Genomic DNA, 17714 nt, shown 5'->3' on the forward strand with positions numbered 1-17714 from the left:
GGTACCCCCCAAGTATATGTTAATTACAACCGTGACACTATTTTACTTTTTTCCGTTAAATACCCGTTAGAATTTAACCTAACCATGGTTAGTTTCTTCTTCTTCCCTTTTCCCTTTCCTCTTCCAGCTCTCCTTCCATGGCTGCTTTATCGTTGATTCATTCTTATGATTTGATTACTTCTGGGAATTAAACATTGATGCAGCGGAATTAATTTTATCTGCAATCAAACCTATCTAATCTTTACCTTTTTAATAATTATTTTACTTTGGGATTGATGGTAATCAGTTGACATCGTAAAATTTGTTAATTTTGGTTTGTTATAGAATTATGAGTGATGACTATCAATTTGTGATTGGTTTTTAAAAAGCATCTTATAAAATAAGGAAGAAATAAGAAAATTTAATGTTTTTGAAGATCTTGAAAGGGGAGATGTTATACAACCATCATCATCTTCCCCATTTGGTCGGACTTTTATCATGTCTAATTCGGGTAAGACATTGTTGATTTCTAGCCCAACCTCTGGAAAGAAATTAAGACGTCTGAATCTGCTAAATCTTTGGTTCATATTCATTCATCAATAGATCTTATGATACAGACGGTGGGAATTCTCCATCGATGATTATGTCGAATACGCATAAATCATTAGCGGTTTTCGGATCTGGGAAATCGTTTTCTGTGTCGAGTTTGGGGAAACGGATCGATTAGAAAAGAATGTATGTGCAGCAAGTTACGGGTAAGCTTAAGGATACAGAACTTCATTTAGCTGCCTAGAAAGGGGACGTTGAGGTGGTGACTAATGTTTTGGCGGAGATTGATGCCCAGATAATGGGGACATCAAGTACTGAGGTTGAGTTTGATTTGGATTTGTTTGCGATTAGATCCGCCATTGTTAATGAAGTTAATGAGCTTGGTGAGACTCCATCAACAATGTTTTCTCCGGCAACAGAAAATCAGTTCGCTCTTTTCTGCATATTCGGGTTGATCATTGTCGGGCTTGAGATGAAGCAGCCATGGAAGGAGAGCTGGAAGAGGAAAGGGAAAAGGGAAAAGGAAAGAAGAAGAAACTAACCATGGTTAGGTTAAATTCAAAATTTAACGGGCATTTAACGGAAAAAAGTAAAATAGTGTCACGGTTGTAATTAAAATATACTTGGGGGTACCATTGAAATCAACTGGGGTACCATTGATATTTTGCTATAATACAGAGGTACCATTGATAATATTCCTTAATTATTTGATTATTTAATTTAATTAGTTATTTGATTGTCTAATTATCTAAGTGGTACGCGCGTGTTATCGCGTAACAAGTTTATCGCGTAACGGCTTTTCGTCTAACAATTAAACCGAATAATTAATTAATTAATTAAAAAATAAAATAAATATTTTTAAAAAAAAAATTTGGGAAGGGAGAGCCGGTTGTGGAGTGGCTTTTGGGGATTTTGTAACTCCTCACTTAATACTAATTTAGGGGGTAATTATTTTAGGCATTAAGGATTAGAATTAAGGAGGTTAATTAAGCTAATGACCTTGGACTTTTGACACACAAAAAAATTAGAAATTTTTCTTCACATTTGCTTCAAATTTTTTGGTCAAAGTGTAGTATTGAGAGGAAAAGTGAGGAAAATTCTTAAGTTGAGTTTTTGGGTGTTTAATTGTATTATTCAATCTTCAATCCTAGAAATTGTATGTTTTGAAATTTTAATTCTTTAATCCAAGTTTTATTTTTTTTATTTGTATTAAAACAATTATTGTTCTTAGTTTTTATTTTGGTTATTTTCATACATTACACATTTCTTTAACAAAAATTTAATTTGTTAGAGGGAATTGTGTTTATGTGTATGTCTTCTTTTTTTTTTTAGTTTTCATGATTTATAATTCTTCAACAAAAATTTAATTTGTTAGAAGAATTATGTAATGAGTTACTTTATATAATTCTTTTTCCATGATTTACAATTCTTTAACAAAATTTAATTTGTTAGAGGAATTTTTTTTTTCTCATGATGTTTTTATATAGTTCCATGATTTATAATTCTTTAACAAAGATCTAGATTTTGTTAGAAGAATTAATTCATGAGTTATTTTATATAGTTTCTATGATTTATAAATCCTTAACAAAATTTAATTTGTTAAACGGATTAAGTCATAATTTTTTATATAGCTTTTCATGATAAGTAATTCTTTAACAAAAAGGATTAAGTCATAAATTTAAATTATAAGAATTATATTCATATTGATTATAAATAAATTCTTATGATTTATATTTCTTTAACAAAATTTTAATTTGTTAGAACGAATAAAAATATATGGGTCAATTTATATAGTCACTCATGAGTTCATAATCCTCTAGCAAAATTTAATTTGCTTGAAGGATTGTGTTTATATATTTTGATTGAAGAAGTTGTTTTTTTTTTTTTTTAAGATTATGATTCTCTAATAATATCTTATTTTGTTAAGAGAATTAAGTGTTGTGGATTTATTTTATTTAATTATCACAACTTATGAGTTCATGACTTTTCGTTTATGTTAAAAGGGAAAAAAAATTGATTTATATATATATATATATATATATTGAGTTGTGTAAGAGTTAAGAGTTTTGGTTGGTTCACTATTGAGATTCAATTAGTAGTAGTGATTGTGGGTTTGTATATATTGTGGTTTAGTCGTGTAATTATAAGAATGAGATTAAAGAGATTTAATGATTTAAATAATATATATATATATATATATATATATATATATATATATATATATATATATATATATATATATATATATATATATATATATTAAAAAAAAAACGGGACAGCAGCTACTGTCTCAACAGTCGCGCCCCGATCCGAGATGTCGAGTGTGTTTTGTAGTTGTTTTACTTATCCGTTGTATTCAAAACTTGTTAAAAGCTAAAATTAATTAGAAATGGTAAATGGATGTTAGAAATTATGAAATTTATTACCCAAGGTAAATTGATGCCTTCTGGGCGCAGTGGTGAAGTCGGATTTTTCGTTTGAATTTTCTAAACTGTCCGAAATGGCCGTTTGAGTTACTGGTTAGATTTTAAATTTTGGAAATTTTGGAATTTGGGTGAAGTCATTTAAAATTATAAAGTTTTAGTAGTGCCTTAATGGTATGGAGTGGATTAAATGTGTAAACACGTTCTAATATGTGAATTTTGTATATGTTGTGTTTAGGACCTCGATTCATAAGAGGTTGAGATTCAAATCGCGAAGCGCTTGAGTTGCTTTAATCGTGCTACTAAGGTACACGTTTAGACCATACAATTGTAATCGGTTATGTAAAGTAATGTTGTACTCATTCTATATTGTGATGTGGTTTATCACGTAAGATTTAGAACCCCAAAATAATTTGTAAAGAGTTTTAAATTGGAATTTGAGGATGGTTGTGTAGTTACCCAAATGGGGCTATTTAATTGGAATTGGAATATCATTGTTATTGTTCCCATGGCAATTTGGATCATTACGGTCACCATGAGAGTATGCATACTTTTGCTTTTGATGACCCGAACAGGACGAGCAACATCTTAGGTCGGAGGTTGTCATGGGATTAGCTCTCCCTTGTGTATTCCTCCAAAATTTTGAGAATACTCTGTCGACTTGAACTGGACGGGCAACGACATGAGTTGGGGTTTGGAAAGTCAAACGTGACATTTAACTAATAGAGCCTAATATTGGTGCAAGGAGGTTGCCTAAGATCTTTTCCCGTCTCCGAATAAATTATTATTATCATTATTATCATTATTATTATTATTATTATTATTATTATTATTATTATTATTATTATTATTATTATTATACCATTCACAAGGTTTCTCAAGGATTAAATTATAAATCAAAAAAGTGTATGAACTTGGTTCAGACCGATTAATAGTGGCGAACCTAATATTGGTGCAACGGGTGCAATATTATCACTATTCTAAAATAAAAAAATTTCCGAGACATGAGTTTTATATTAATGTAATTTGAGTATATATATATATAGGATAATCATAGTCTAAAAAAATGCATGTTAAAAACTAATTCAGTAGATAAAAATAATAATTGAATTTAGTACTTTGGTGGTAAAAAGCAATAATTTTTGCCTTCTGATGTATGGACTTGCATTTTATCTCTAATTTAGATTTTTTTAGTTAGTCAAAATTACTTTAATAAAGTATATATGAAATATATATAAATATTTTAACGATTAATTTAAATTTTAAATTGACATGAATGTTGACATGATTTAAAAACCCATATTACATATTTGAATCACAAGTAATCCTATTTAGAGTAAATTGTTTAGCAACATGTAAGAACAAATGAACATTGTAGCTTGTTTTTAAAAGGATTGATTTTTTTCCTATTAAATTTAATATCTTAATAAGAAATTCTTGATTCTTTTGGAAAATAAAGAAATATGTATTGATTTGTAGAAGGTACAAGGAGAATTCTATTGTCACTATTAGGAGCCCAATCCGTTTAGGCTGAGTAGGGCCTGAAAGCTGTCCGCAAAACCTCATCCGACATTCTTTACCGGGCCCACAAGCCTATTTCCGCACATGGCTTTGTTTTTGTAGCAATAACTTGTACTCGTCTTGAGATTAGGAATAGTTATGGGTTCAGGATTCTATTAGACTTATTTCGAACTTGTCTTTTTTTTAAGAGTCTGAATCTTATTTTTTGAGACTCATTGAACGGATTTGAATCTAAAAAATAATTTAAGGGTTCGTGTCCGGGTCCTAAGGGTTAGATTTGGACGCAGACCCGGACCCGACCTCTAGATCCAGATTCTAGATCCGCCCCTCATATCTGAATTCGAACCCTATAAAAATTAAATATCCTGAATCAAACCCACAGCCCACTTCACTTCATATATACTCCACACTGCCGCAGCCACTCGGAGTGTTACTGTAATTCCATGTTACTGTAATTGCTATGTTGTTAACTAGCTAAAAACATCTATGTTGATGATTTAGCAAAGATCACTAAATACAAACCAACTAAAGAATATTAGCGACTTACTCCATATTCTGTTCACAGACACCACATTCTGATTTATTCTTTAAATCTGTGTTGCTTGGTTGTTGTTAATTTATTCTTCAAAACTGATATATTTTTTCTTTATTGGAATATAAACTATGTATCTCTTTTATATTTGGTTTTTAATTATGCATTTGGACAAGTATTTTTAGTAATTACTTTGTATTTGAATTTCATGGACTCGAATTAGTATTTGTAATAGAGCTTAAGTGTATATGTCTGACGCTATGTGACTATGGATGTTAAATTAGAATTAAATATATGTCTTACAAAAATACTAAAAGACTTACCAAAGGTTCAATTTTGACAAATCCAATAGACTTTTTTAAAGACCCATTAAGGATCATAGATCCATTAAATCCAGAGAATCTGAATCTGGGTCTGAAAATTTTAGACCCTTAGAGTCCGAATCCGAATCTGAATCTGTAAAAAATAAAAGGGTCCGGATCCAAATCTAATTAGACCCGCCTCATGACCATCCCTAGTTGAGATGATGATTTAAATAACATATCATATACTGCCTTTGATTCAAATAGTCGTTATACTTCAATTGTAATTATTATTTTTTTATTGCATTCACACTTTAACCTAAAAGTCTTTTGTGTAAGTGAACGTGTTAGAGCATATAACATATTTTAGAGCCATAATCATTAACTTAAGCTTTTGGTGAGTTGGTTTCTTAATACTACCATAAAGTTCTAGCCTTTTAGGCTTAATTTTCACTTATTTTTTCTTCTTTCGTCTTCTTAGTGTAATTTTTTTTTTTAAAAAGTGCCTTAGGAATTTAGTGTCGGAGCCATTTTTTTCTTTAAGGGTTAGAATTCATCGAATTAAGAAATATATATATATGAACACGGTAAGTAATAAATTATAAAAAATTATTAAATATATAATTCTCTATTATTAAAATAATTACACTTGCCAAAAAGGGTCTCACATAAAATAAAGGAGTGTAGTTACAAGAAAAATAATAGAAATAGCATATACTCATGCAATCCTGCAACATAAGCCATTCTCATACTTGGTATAAAATATACCACTTTAAATGAGGGGTGGTTGAGATTCGTACCCGTAACTTTTGTCATGTTGGCTCTGATAAAATGTTAACCAACTCAACCAAAAGCTTAATTTATTGGTTGAGACCCTAAAATATGTTATATACTCTAACACATATAAAATGTAATATTTATTTTAATTAAGACAAAATTCAATTCTCAGTGTTACTATATTTAGACGGATTGCTATTATTTTAAAAATTAATAGAGTATTACTTTATTTAATTAGACCATTTCCCAAACTATCATCCAAAGTCCACCATATTGTTATTTGCCAACTCAACGCTTTCTATTATTGGATATATTTTCTCTTTAAATATTTTTGATGAGTCAATTATCTAAAATAATTAAACCCGCGAATGAAGGGTCATATAACTAGGATTTAGGTGTAGTCAAAGTTGTCCAATGGCCCCCACCAGAAGTCACTCATTTTATAATTTATTTTTTATTTTATTAATTTAAAATTTTACAAAAGTCTTTAAAAACGTCCCAACCGACTCATTGCCAAAGGGAAACGCTAGTCTTTAATTAAATGATGAACTTGGGTGATTTTTTGCACCTAATATTAGTTCATCTGGTTGAAATTAATTGTTGGTACATCTTTTTTATTTTCATACTATAAATAATGTCTAATTTGACCTTTCATATTTTTATTTATGAACAAATAAATATTATAAAAAACTTATATAGTAAAGTATTTATTAGTTAAAAAAAATATTAAACAAGATTTTACATTACTTTTTTAATTTTATACATAAACAAATTATCAGCTTTTTTAATAAAAAACTTATTATAAAAAATAGTTTAATACACCTTTGTTTATTTGTTGTTGTCATTTACTTTTTTTCACAGATGTCAATGCAAACTTAAGAGTCAGATAATTTTAATTGTGAGTTTTTTAAAAATTCTAAAAAGTTAAGTTTTAGAAAATATATATTGAGACAAATCTAACAAGATTCCACGTAAATATTTTTTTCATATAGATCGATATGAAAGCCCGCATGTGAGGGCACTAAAATTTTGTAGAAGATTTGAAATTTATAAGATTTGAACCTGAAACTTTTTGTATTAGAGTCTTTAAGGAACACTCATGACTAGCTAAGCTACATACTTTTTATGTAACTCTTGTCTCTTAATATTGTTATTAATTAATCTTTCATAAAGCTCAAATATATATACATTTCAATTCGCAGTTTTGAAAATTAATCTCACAATATGAAAATTCGTCAAAATAGATTTTAACATATTATTTTGTAGTGTTGATTGAAAAAAAAATTTTTTAGCATATATATTTATGCTTTTTTAATATTTTTTATTGACTTGTTTTTGTCATCACTGCTCTTTCACTGAGTTTAACTTTTAAATCTGCCACTGAAAACGGGGTATTACAAATTTAAAGGAGATGAAGAGGAATCATTTAGAATGAAACCCTTCCTTAGCCCAAATGACAAAAAGAAAAAATACAACACCATAACAAGAAAAAGAAGACGAGTTATATACAAATTGTTGTGAAAAACAGTTTCTCCAAGAGACGCATTAGATATATGGGCTAAATAACTCAATTAACACAAATTAAAAAGAAAATAAAAATATAAACTTTTTAATTTGAGATTGTCTTTTTAAGAGACGGTCTCTGATCATAAGAGAAACCTCTCTGACCCGGGAGCCTTTATGGGGAGGAAACATTCGACCATCAAAGATGGTAAAGAGCAACGTGATCTAAGGAAAATGACACATGACCTCCTAAATCATGAGTTAGTTAGTCTAACAGTTGAATGCACTTCCTTTAGTGCCTATGCCTATCTATGACAAAGCTTTGTTTTCAATAGTAAAAATCAATACTCTCTCTTTTTATTTGTTTTTTTTTATTTACTTTTTACATATTCTAATGTATATTTAAAAGTCAAATAATTTTATTGTGTATTTTTAAAAATTACGAAATTTGATATTCAAAAAATATATATTAAAACAAATATATTAAGATTTCATATGAATATTTATTTCCATATAAAACGATGAGTAATTATTGTCATAATTTAAAATTTAACACTAAAATTCGTAAATTTTATTTAAAAAGAAGATATAAAATCAAATTGAGTATTATAAAATTACATTAATGAGAAGGAATACAAATGAATGAGAAAAAGAAGTGTGTGGTCCTTATCGAAAACTCCACCTTTTCACAATAGAAAACCACAAAACACATGGCACCTCATCACTCATCATTAAGCACCTAAAAAAATAAGACTGTTAATTTCTTGCATTATTTATTTTTCCTTATTTAACAAATTTGGTGGAAGATTATTCATCACATAACATTATTGATAATTGACATTAAGAAAATGTATAAAGGAATTAAGTATTGCTAATAATCCTTCTTTCCTCATAAAATAATAAAATTATCCTAATCCATAAATTAATTTTTCTAACCCTATTGGGAGCATTATCTTAATTACCCTTTAACCATTGTTAGTGGTTACTTTAATCATCTACTCTTCTTATATATATTTCCACATTTCCTCATCAAAAGTGTGGACATCCAAACTTGATCATACACATTTTCTCTCTCAAGTCTTTTTCTCAAACTCCATCAAACATTTTCCAAGTCAAATAATCCAAAATCCCAGGTACTTTTAAATTTTATTTTCTTATTTTTTGTCATAAATCTTTATTATTTTATTTATTTATTTTCAAAATACTAAAAGTATATATTTTTTTTTTCCAATATTTCTGGAAATATAAATTGAATAGTCTTATTTTGATCATTCTTTTATTAGGTGAGGGTTTAGTTTATGATCCAACACATACAAAATAAATCTTATTTTGATTGTGAATAATATTAATTTTTTTAATGTTTTGATTATGGAAATGGGTGTAATAATTTGCAGAAAAAGAAAATGGTAAGCAAAGCATATGAAGAAGCCATAGCAGATCTCTCGAAGCTTTTAAGGTAAAATATTCTTAATTTCATCGCATTTTACTGCCGCAAATAGTTGCTATCTTTTATTTTGACCAGCATTTCAATTCATATTTGTCTTTGGTTGGTCATAAACCGCGTCACGCTACCTACCTTTATTTTTATAATTTGTTTCACTTCTTCTTTTTTTTTTCTTTTACCATAGGGTAATTTCACTATAATAATTTATATTGATAGAAAAAAATAAGTCAAATTTGTTTGTTGATACAAAATAATACTCCCTAGAAATTGTTATATTAGAGTTTTTTTTTAAATCGTTTTTTAGGAAAAAGAAAACCAATTTATAAACTTAAATTATCCTTATGTTTGCATTAAAGATATTGTTTAATTACTCATAAGTCATACCCTTATAAAATTTGTTAAAAATAGCTATAACTATGACACATTCTCTTAAATAATTTATATTTCATATTATATTAGAGTAATTTTCTTATAATTATTTAATATATGTTTTACTTTTTACTAAAATAATTAGGACCGAAGAAAACATCAAATTATGATAAGAAAATCATTCCATTAATATGGAATATTTTGAGTTAATCAATACTAGAATTATAATGAGTAATTAGTGTGTTATAATTGAAATTATACTTAAAAAAATTTTCTTTATATATTTATTTACTAATCTTTAATATTTTTATTGTTAAAAGTATTTGATCATTTTAGAGATTTTTGCATGATGATAGTTTATGACTTTAAGAATATAGGGGTGGCATTTTTAAAGATTTTAGTCATTAGAGTATTTTAATAAAAGTCGTATATGACATATTGACATATGTAATCTTATTGCCCCTTACTAGACATTTGTACGTACTTACTAATTTGAAATGGTCTACAATTCTTATTTAATTTGCTTGTTAAATGAGAATAAAATTGTTGTAAATTATGAAAATTGAATTTTGTCTTATATAGAGATTAAATATCATTTTTCAGGAAACGTCTTAATTTTAATTCTTAGCTATTCTTACCCTTTGTCCCATTCTAATTGCAAAAAAAAAAAAAAAAAAAATCAATCTTGATATAGTATGTACTTGTCCTCACCTTTCAATTTCACTCTTGATCAACTTTCCTTTTGTAAACAATGTCCACCGACCACCGTATTTCTCTTTAGAACACCATATTCCTTTTTTGTATCGAGTATTTTGAATTTTACGGTTAAACAAAAAATATAGGTGTTATTATCTTGTTATATTATTATTGTATACATAAGCATATTGATATATTAGTAGAATTTTAAATTACATCAAATTTTCTCAATGCAGCATTGTTAATTTCTTGGTGTTATATTGAAATTTTTAATGAAAAACTATATTTAAAATACAACATAAACACTTTAGACACAAAATTTTTGTCTTGTTATATTATTTTATTTCGTATATTTAAAAAATTGGCAAATTGTATAAAGTGTGTGACTTCCCTAGAAGAAATAGCAAAAATGTACTTCCTCCGTTCCATAATAGATGCAAGATTAAAAATATAGCAATCATTCATCACATAATTTGTGATTAATTTTAATTTATAAGCTATCATATAGTCAAATAAAATTTTATTTAATTTATCTACTATAAAAATTATGAATATTTAATTTTATAATATTAAACTAGGGGAAAAGTCTATAAATATTTTAGAACAAACAAGTATTAATGAGTTAGTAGATAAAAACGAATTGATTGGTGCAAGTAAAGAAGGTAATAATGAGTTAATTGCATTGGGATTGTAAAACAGCGAGAAAGGAGGATTGGATGAGGTGGCAGCCGCAAAAATAAAGCAGATCACAAAGGAGTTGCAGGGTGAGGTGGTCGGCACCGCTAATGGTAATGTCAAAAATGATGCCTTTGATCCCATCCACCGTCTCAATTCCGGTTTTCTCAGCTTCAAATCTCACAAATACGAGTATGTCATCTTTATTCTTTTTTCTCATTTATTGCATTTTGGACAAACATTTAATACTTCAAAATTTTTATCCCTTTCTTATATGCCTATATTAAAGCGTGGATTTAATGCTGTATATGAGAATTCTTTGGGTTAAAAGTGTGAATTTAATACAGACTATTCTCATATTTGGAGTTGAATATTCGAATTCATGATCTCTTGTCAAGTTGACTTTTGATACCAAGTCAATAAACCAACTTAACCAAAAGATTAAAGTAGTTATAATTAAGGCCGAAAGATCTGTTGTATATTATAATATTTCTTTTATTTTAATTTTGTTTTCTTTTATTGTTTGGTAAAAAATCTCTCACGATTATAATTAAAGTCTCAACTATAAAAGCAAACTTAACTAAGCATGAAAAATATTAAAAATGATGAACAAACTCCAATTGAAGATAAGTTAAAACAATTGAAAAGAACAAGGTTTTAAAAATCTAACAACTAAGAAAGTTTTTTTTCTGAATTTATAGTCCTATATTCAAAAACTCAAAATTAAAGAAAAATAGAGTATGGAAAAAATTGTTGATAAGAATTGAAAGCTTATGTTGAGAATATGCTTTGGCATAATTTGGTGTATATATACTTATTAAACTTGTATTTATGATAGGGTAGGAATTGTGGTTCCTGCTAAGTAGTGATAGCTAGGTTTCCTTTTCATATGGTGCAAGAATTTTATTTATTTTATGGCTGTACTTTCACCTTTCTAAGGACTCTTCGTGTACTTTTAAATGGTTGGAGAATATCAAGAATCTCGCTCATTTGTACCTGCCAAAAGCAGTCCATCATTGACCATTTTAACCTACTTCATACTTTTTTTCTTCTAAATTTTCTATTGAAAATATTATGGTAATAATTATTAATAAATTTACTAGAAAGTAGTGGGTAGTTTAATATGAATTAAGTCCTATTTTATCAATGTTTTATTTACAATAACTATAGTAAAATTGTTCATTTTTTAAATGTACGTCTTTAAAGGTAACTTAGTAATCAATATTTTCTTTATAAATTATTTATATCTATTTGATTTCTCTTATTAATTAGGAAAAATCCAGCATTGTACGGTGAACTTGCCAAGGGTCAAAGTCCCAAGGTCAGTAATTTAATTTATTAATTACCTTTATATTTTTAAGTTTTAGCTTCTACATTAACTTTACACAAAGTCTAATATTAATCTCACATACAATGAGTTATGTGCTTTTTAATACAGATTAATTATAGTATATATGTAGAATAAATAATAATAATAATAATACTAACAATTGATTTGATTGATTTAATTAAATACATAAATATATTATATTTTTCATATTATTAATATATAAAGTAATTAATTTGGTCAACCACTTTAATATTTAGGTTCTAGTTAGTAATGTCATTAACACATTATTTATTTTATAACAAATGATGATGACAATGATTGTACTAATTTTTGGAATTTACTTCTTTTTGAACTATTTAATTGGTAATATTGAAATTCTCCCAATTAGTGGGAACAAATGGAGTAGTAGCCTATGATGCCAATTCTACCAGAAGGATGTGATTCCCACCCCCCCATAATTGCTCTCCATGTGGTCTCTGGATTTTAATGTGCCAGCATTCTACATGCCCATTCAATAGTCAATGACATTAATACAATAATATGCTTTGTTTTTACTTTTTCTATATGTGGTTTGGATAATTTTGTATGTCTTATATGCAAAAATTGTTTAATTGTTTTATCTAACATTAGTTTAAATATTTCATGATTAGAGACTTCCAAGGTTTTATTTTTTGAAATTATAAATTAGGTATTGTATAAGTATCATATAAATATTGTATTTAGTTGTTGATATGTTGACTTTAAAAATTTAAATAAGTAGTCGATGATAAGCTACAGAGAACCAAAGGATATAACATCAAGTCATCATCCCTTAAATATCACATCTTGAGCTACAATGAACGAGATGTAGAGTCATTGTTATATCTTTTTTTCATTTAAAGTAAATTTATGGAAATAATACTCTTTTGTCTTTCAGAATTTTACTATATTTGTTATTTATTTTGTTCCACAAAAGTTACTATATTTTTTTGACTGCGATATAAACCATACTTTCGTTTTTTATCCATCTATCCTTCCCTATACTTACCCAAACATTATTAAAATAAAAAAAATAACACAAGTTTACAAATATACCAAACCTAATAGAAAAATAGTATATTTAATTATTACATATCATAATTAAGTGTAAGTTGTTCATTAGAAGATTATTGCTTAACTCTTAGCTTCTAAGCAACATATATGGTTTAAACAAAAAGACAAGCTTTATGATTCCTTTTTTCTTTTAAAAAAAAACAAACTTCCTTTGTTTTATCAATTCAATTATGTACTACTATACTACGTGTCTATATTCAATGAATCATGAATTAAATCTCTCTGCCATCACTCTTTTATTTTATTTAGACTATCAATTTTTTTGTTATATTGTTATATATATTTTTTATTCGTTCCTTTGAATTTGCAACATTCAAATAAAAAATTTTTTGTAAGTAAAATGATTCAAGGGACAAACTCAAAAAAACGGAATAATATTGTATATTGTACAGTTTATATTGTATAATAATAATAATAACAGTTTAACTTGTATAAAAGTATCTCATCATGAGACGAACCCATATAATTAGTTTATTTTTTTAATTAATTACTTTTAAAATTGTAAGTGATCACTTATTAACACATTAAATAATATACATAAAATAAAAATTATGTCACAATAAGACTGTCTCATTTGAAAATTTATGTATTATTATTATTATTATTATTATTATTATTATTAAATGATTAAAGAAGTTTAAGATTCATCCAAAAATAATATTCCAGATTAGTCGTGAATTAAAAAAAGTAATGGTGTATTGGTGTTTGGTGTGCACATGTAGTTTCTGGTGTTTGCCTGTTCGGATTCCCGAGTATGTCCATCCCATATACTTGACTTTCAGCCTGGGGAGGCCTTTTCTGTTAGAAATATTGCCAACATGGTTCCTCCTTATGACAAGGTACATTTTTCTCCCTTTTTATATTTGTTTTATATACCCATCTTCTCTTTTTTATTTTTATTAATTATTATATACCCATCATCCACTACTAACAAATTTTTAAAACTATTCCTTAATTTTTTAAGAAAATATATTCTCCCTCCTATTTAATCTATCAGTTCCATTTATTCTTTTACGTTGTCGATGCAACATCTTAACCATTAATATCTCTAATTATGCTTAATTAAAAGTTATGAAAATTTAATATTAATAATTGTTGCATTGAGACGAATCAAACAAAATTCCATTTGACAATGTTTTAACTTACAGATTAAGAATAAAATATATATTAAGAGTGATAAGTAAATAATAACCCAAAATAACTATGACTAATAGAAAGAATAGGAGGGAGTATAAGTTAATGAATAATAGAAATTTTAAGAAAGTACTCAATGCATTTTTTCACAAATTTTTTTAAATACAAATTTTAAGAAAATCTTGTAGGACTCAAATAACTATGAACCATAAATAGATTATTAGTTTGTTAAATTATGCGAAATTTCTAGTATGTGAAAAAGTTGTTGGTATTTGCTCTTTAGAATTAATTTAAAATAATTAATAATGATTAAGGATTAATATTGCATACATCTAATACCTTCAAACACAGACCACATATGTGCTATTTAATTAAATGAATTGAAATAAAAGTATTTTTGCAAATTTAATTTGCATCATTTTCAAGATACTACTTCAAGTTGTTGCATCGGATTATTAATATTTTCTAGCTTTATTTCTGATTAGAAGATTTTGATTAAATTTGGAATTCAATTATTTTGGCATGCAGACAAAATTTTCAGGTACAGGAGCTGCTATTGAATATGCTGTTGTGCATCTCAAGGTGATCAACTAGTTCTTTATAGAAATTCCTAATTAATCACCGTAATTTATAAATCATTAAGAAAACAAAATAAATATCAATAAAATAAAAAAAATAAATTAAAAACTTTGCACATACAAATAACTTTACTTTATGATAACAAAATAATTAATTTGTTAGTGTCGTATGTTAGGTAATATTAATTAAAAAATGTATACAATTTAATTATTGGTCGTAAATCATTATGTTGGTCAAAAAAAAGGAAAAGAAAATGTTGTAAAGTACAGAAAGTGAGAAAGGTTGATTAGAGAATTTTGAGAATGTGGCAATCTCATTCTTATCTTTACAAGTTATGGAATTTAAGCTAAAAAGGGTTTTAAATTATGATTTTTATAGGTGGAGAATATTGTAGTGATTGGACACAGTTGCTGTGGCGGAATAAAGGGGCTTATGTCCATCCCTGATGATGGTTCTACTTCTTCGTAAGTTTTATTCATTTTTACTTATAATTTTACTAATTATTTTAATTAAAGTACACTAATAAGACAATTTACAATTCTATTGGATGATGAATCTCTTGTGTTAATTAAAACAACAAAAAAAAAAAATTAAAGTACAATAATCAAGTTGTTGTTGTTGGAGTAAGAAAAGATTATTTTTTTAAGAAAAATTATTGTGAATAATACAATATTTTATTAATTTTCCTACAATAATACAAGCTATTGATTAACCATGAATAATACCAATTTAGAAGTTTTTTTCCTAGAATAATACCAACTTTAGTTTATTAACTAATTTACCAAATTATTTTATCATATAATCTCCTATAGTTGATCTTTTAACATGTTAGGTATATTTCAGAAAAATATTCTCAAAGTTGGCATTATTTATAGTTAATTAATAGTTGGTATTATTGTAAAGAAATAAGCAAAAAGTTGTATTAATTTAGAATCAATAATACGAATGAATTGACCTATCATAAAAAATTTAATAGAATAAAATAATATTTGACAATATTATTTAATTCCATTAAAAATTTTGCACCGTATTTTTAATCCATCGTACTTTATAAACATTCTTAGAATCCGTCCAAAGATAAGGTTTACTGATACTTATGACAAAGAAAGTTATGAAAGTACTAAAACTAATGCACCCTTGTTTGTTGTTTTGATGTTAGTGATTTCATAGAAAATTGGGTTAAGATATGTGATCCAGCTAGATCCAAGGTTAAATCAGTACTCAGCTGTGCGGAGTTTGCTGACCAATGCAACAACTGTGAGAAGGTCTGATTCCATCCTCCCATACTCTATTCAGTCTATTGTATTCCTACATCTTAATTATTACTCCCGTCCCTAACATAAAGCCAGAGAAAATAAGAAAAATACGTCAATAAAAATTAAATTCAATTTTTGAGTTATAACAATGCAGATCAAATAATCTTAATTTTTGGAATATCTATTCATCATGTAACATAATTAGTTTCATGATAAAGTAGTAAACAAAGTATTTGAGAATCTAAAGTCCAGATCCACCTAAGTCATGATGGTTTAATCATTTAATTAAAATCTCTTTTAATATTAAATTGTATAATATATAACACAAAAAAATAAAAGCTGCCGAGTAGGTTCAACATACATATGGTGGCGGATTTTTGGTCTATTGACTTCACTCTATACGTACGAGGATCCTAGATCCTGAATTCACTTCTAACGATTATAATATTTATGTACAAGTAATATGAAGTTATTTTATGTGCAGGAAGCTGTGAATGTGTCTCTAGGGAACTTGTTGACATACCCATTTGTGAGGGAAGCAGTAGCGAACAAAACTCTAGCTCTTAAGGGAGCACACTATGATTTCGTACATGGAGCTTTTGAGTTATGGAATCTCGACATCTCTCTTTCTCCTACTATCTCATTCAAGTGATCAGATCAACTCAGAACGTACGCATACTAATATCATGATAACAAACACAATATAATCAAACTTTTTTTTTTTATAAAAAAAACAAAAAAATAGAAAATAGATCAAATAGCGTTTTGTGAGAAAAATATATCAAACTTTGTTATAATTTCTCTTTTTTTTTTTTTTGTGAAGTTTCGTTTGCTTCTCTATGTAATATATATGCATGGCAAATGCAGCAATAATGAGAATATTACATCGTTTTTTTGGGTGCTAATATACTTTCTATAGTAGATAGCTCTTCCTCTTCTACATTGAGAAGATAATTCGATTTCTTAATTTCGATTGTGCAAGTTGAATACAAACAATTTCTTTCTTTCTAGATTGTTCTTGCAGACAGTGGAAAATCTAGATTATTATATCCTTTTAAAAGTCAAAGTCATAAAAGTCAACGTTAATGTCAATTTCAGTGTTATATTCCTATAAACTAAAATTCGCAATAGAAAAATTAGTACTCGCTCTCTTATTTTTTGTTTTCACGTTTATTTTTTATATAGTTTTCAAAGTTTAAATTTTAATATCTTTAAATACACATAATAAAAATTTATAAAAAATACATAATAAAAAAATATACGTTAAGACGATTCTAACGAGATTTCATATATATATTTTATCTTCTATCAAAAATCTTAATCAAATTTCTCTCTCTTTAAAAAGGAATATTCAAAATGGGAAGAACATTATATAGCGGAGAAAGTATATTTTAAAATTTATAATTCTTTTACATCAAAAAAGTTATGAAGAACAAAAGACCAAATTTGTCATTATCATTCTTATGTAACGTACAATAATTTTATATCTTTATGATTACAAGTGTTAAAATGTAAAGTAGAAACAACATAATATAAGCTAATTAATTACCCAA

At 26.9% G+C, this 17714-nt stretch overlaps 1 protein-coding gene across 1 annotated transcript; it reads left to right on the forward strand.

Annotated features, from left to right (window-relative positions):
* Nucleotides 1-8574: 8574 nt before the first annotated feature.
* On the forward strand, nucleotides 8575-17101 carry LOC130807537 (carbonic anhydrase 2-like). Its single transcript, XM_057672788.1, has 9 exons — nucleotides 8575-8719; nucleotides 8981-9042; nucleotides 10795-10962; nucleotides 12043-12091; nucleotides 13915-14031; nucleotides 14855-14908; nucleotides 15284-15369; nucleotides 16065-16170; nucleotides 16646-17101. The coding sequence occupies exons 2-9, from the start codon at nucleotides 8990-8992 to the stop codon at nucleotides 16811-16813; spliced, it is 801 nt and encodes a 266-aa protein (XP_057528771.1). The 5' UTR covers nucleotides 8575-8719; nucleotides 8981-8989; the 3' UTR covers nucleotides 16814-17101.
* The last annotated feature ends 613 nt before the right edge of the window (nucleotides 17102-17714 follow it).

Source organism: Amaranthus tricolor, chromosome 3 (genome assembly GCF_026212465.1).
Source record: "Amaranthus tricolor cultivar Red isolate AtriRed21 chromosome 3, ASM2621246v1, whole genome shotgun sequence".
Classification (NCBI taxonomy): Eukaryota; Viridiplantae; Streptophyta; class Magnoliopsida; order Caryophyllales; family Amaranthaceae; genus Amaranthus; species Amaranthus tricolor.

Bases quoted from the DNA above. Each gene is read 5' to 3' on its own strand.
- LOC130807537 (XM_057672788.1), top strand. From the start codon at position 8,990: ATGGTAAGCAAAGCATATGAAGAAGCCATAGCAGATCTCTCGAAGCTT. The intron at 10,963-12,042 runs GTATGTCATCTT...CTTATTAATTAG, and splicing joins TTCAAATCTCACAAATACGA to GAAAAATCCAGCATTGTACG. The intron at 14,909-15,283 runs GTGATCAACTAG...TGATTTTTATAG, and splicing joins ATGCTGTTGTGCATCTCAAG to GTGGAGAATATTGTAGTGAT.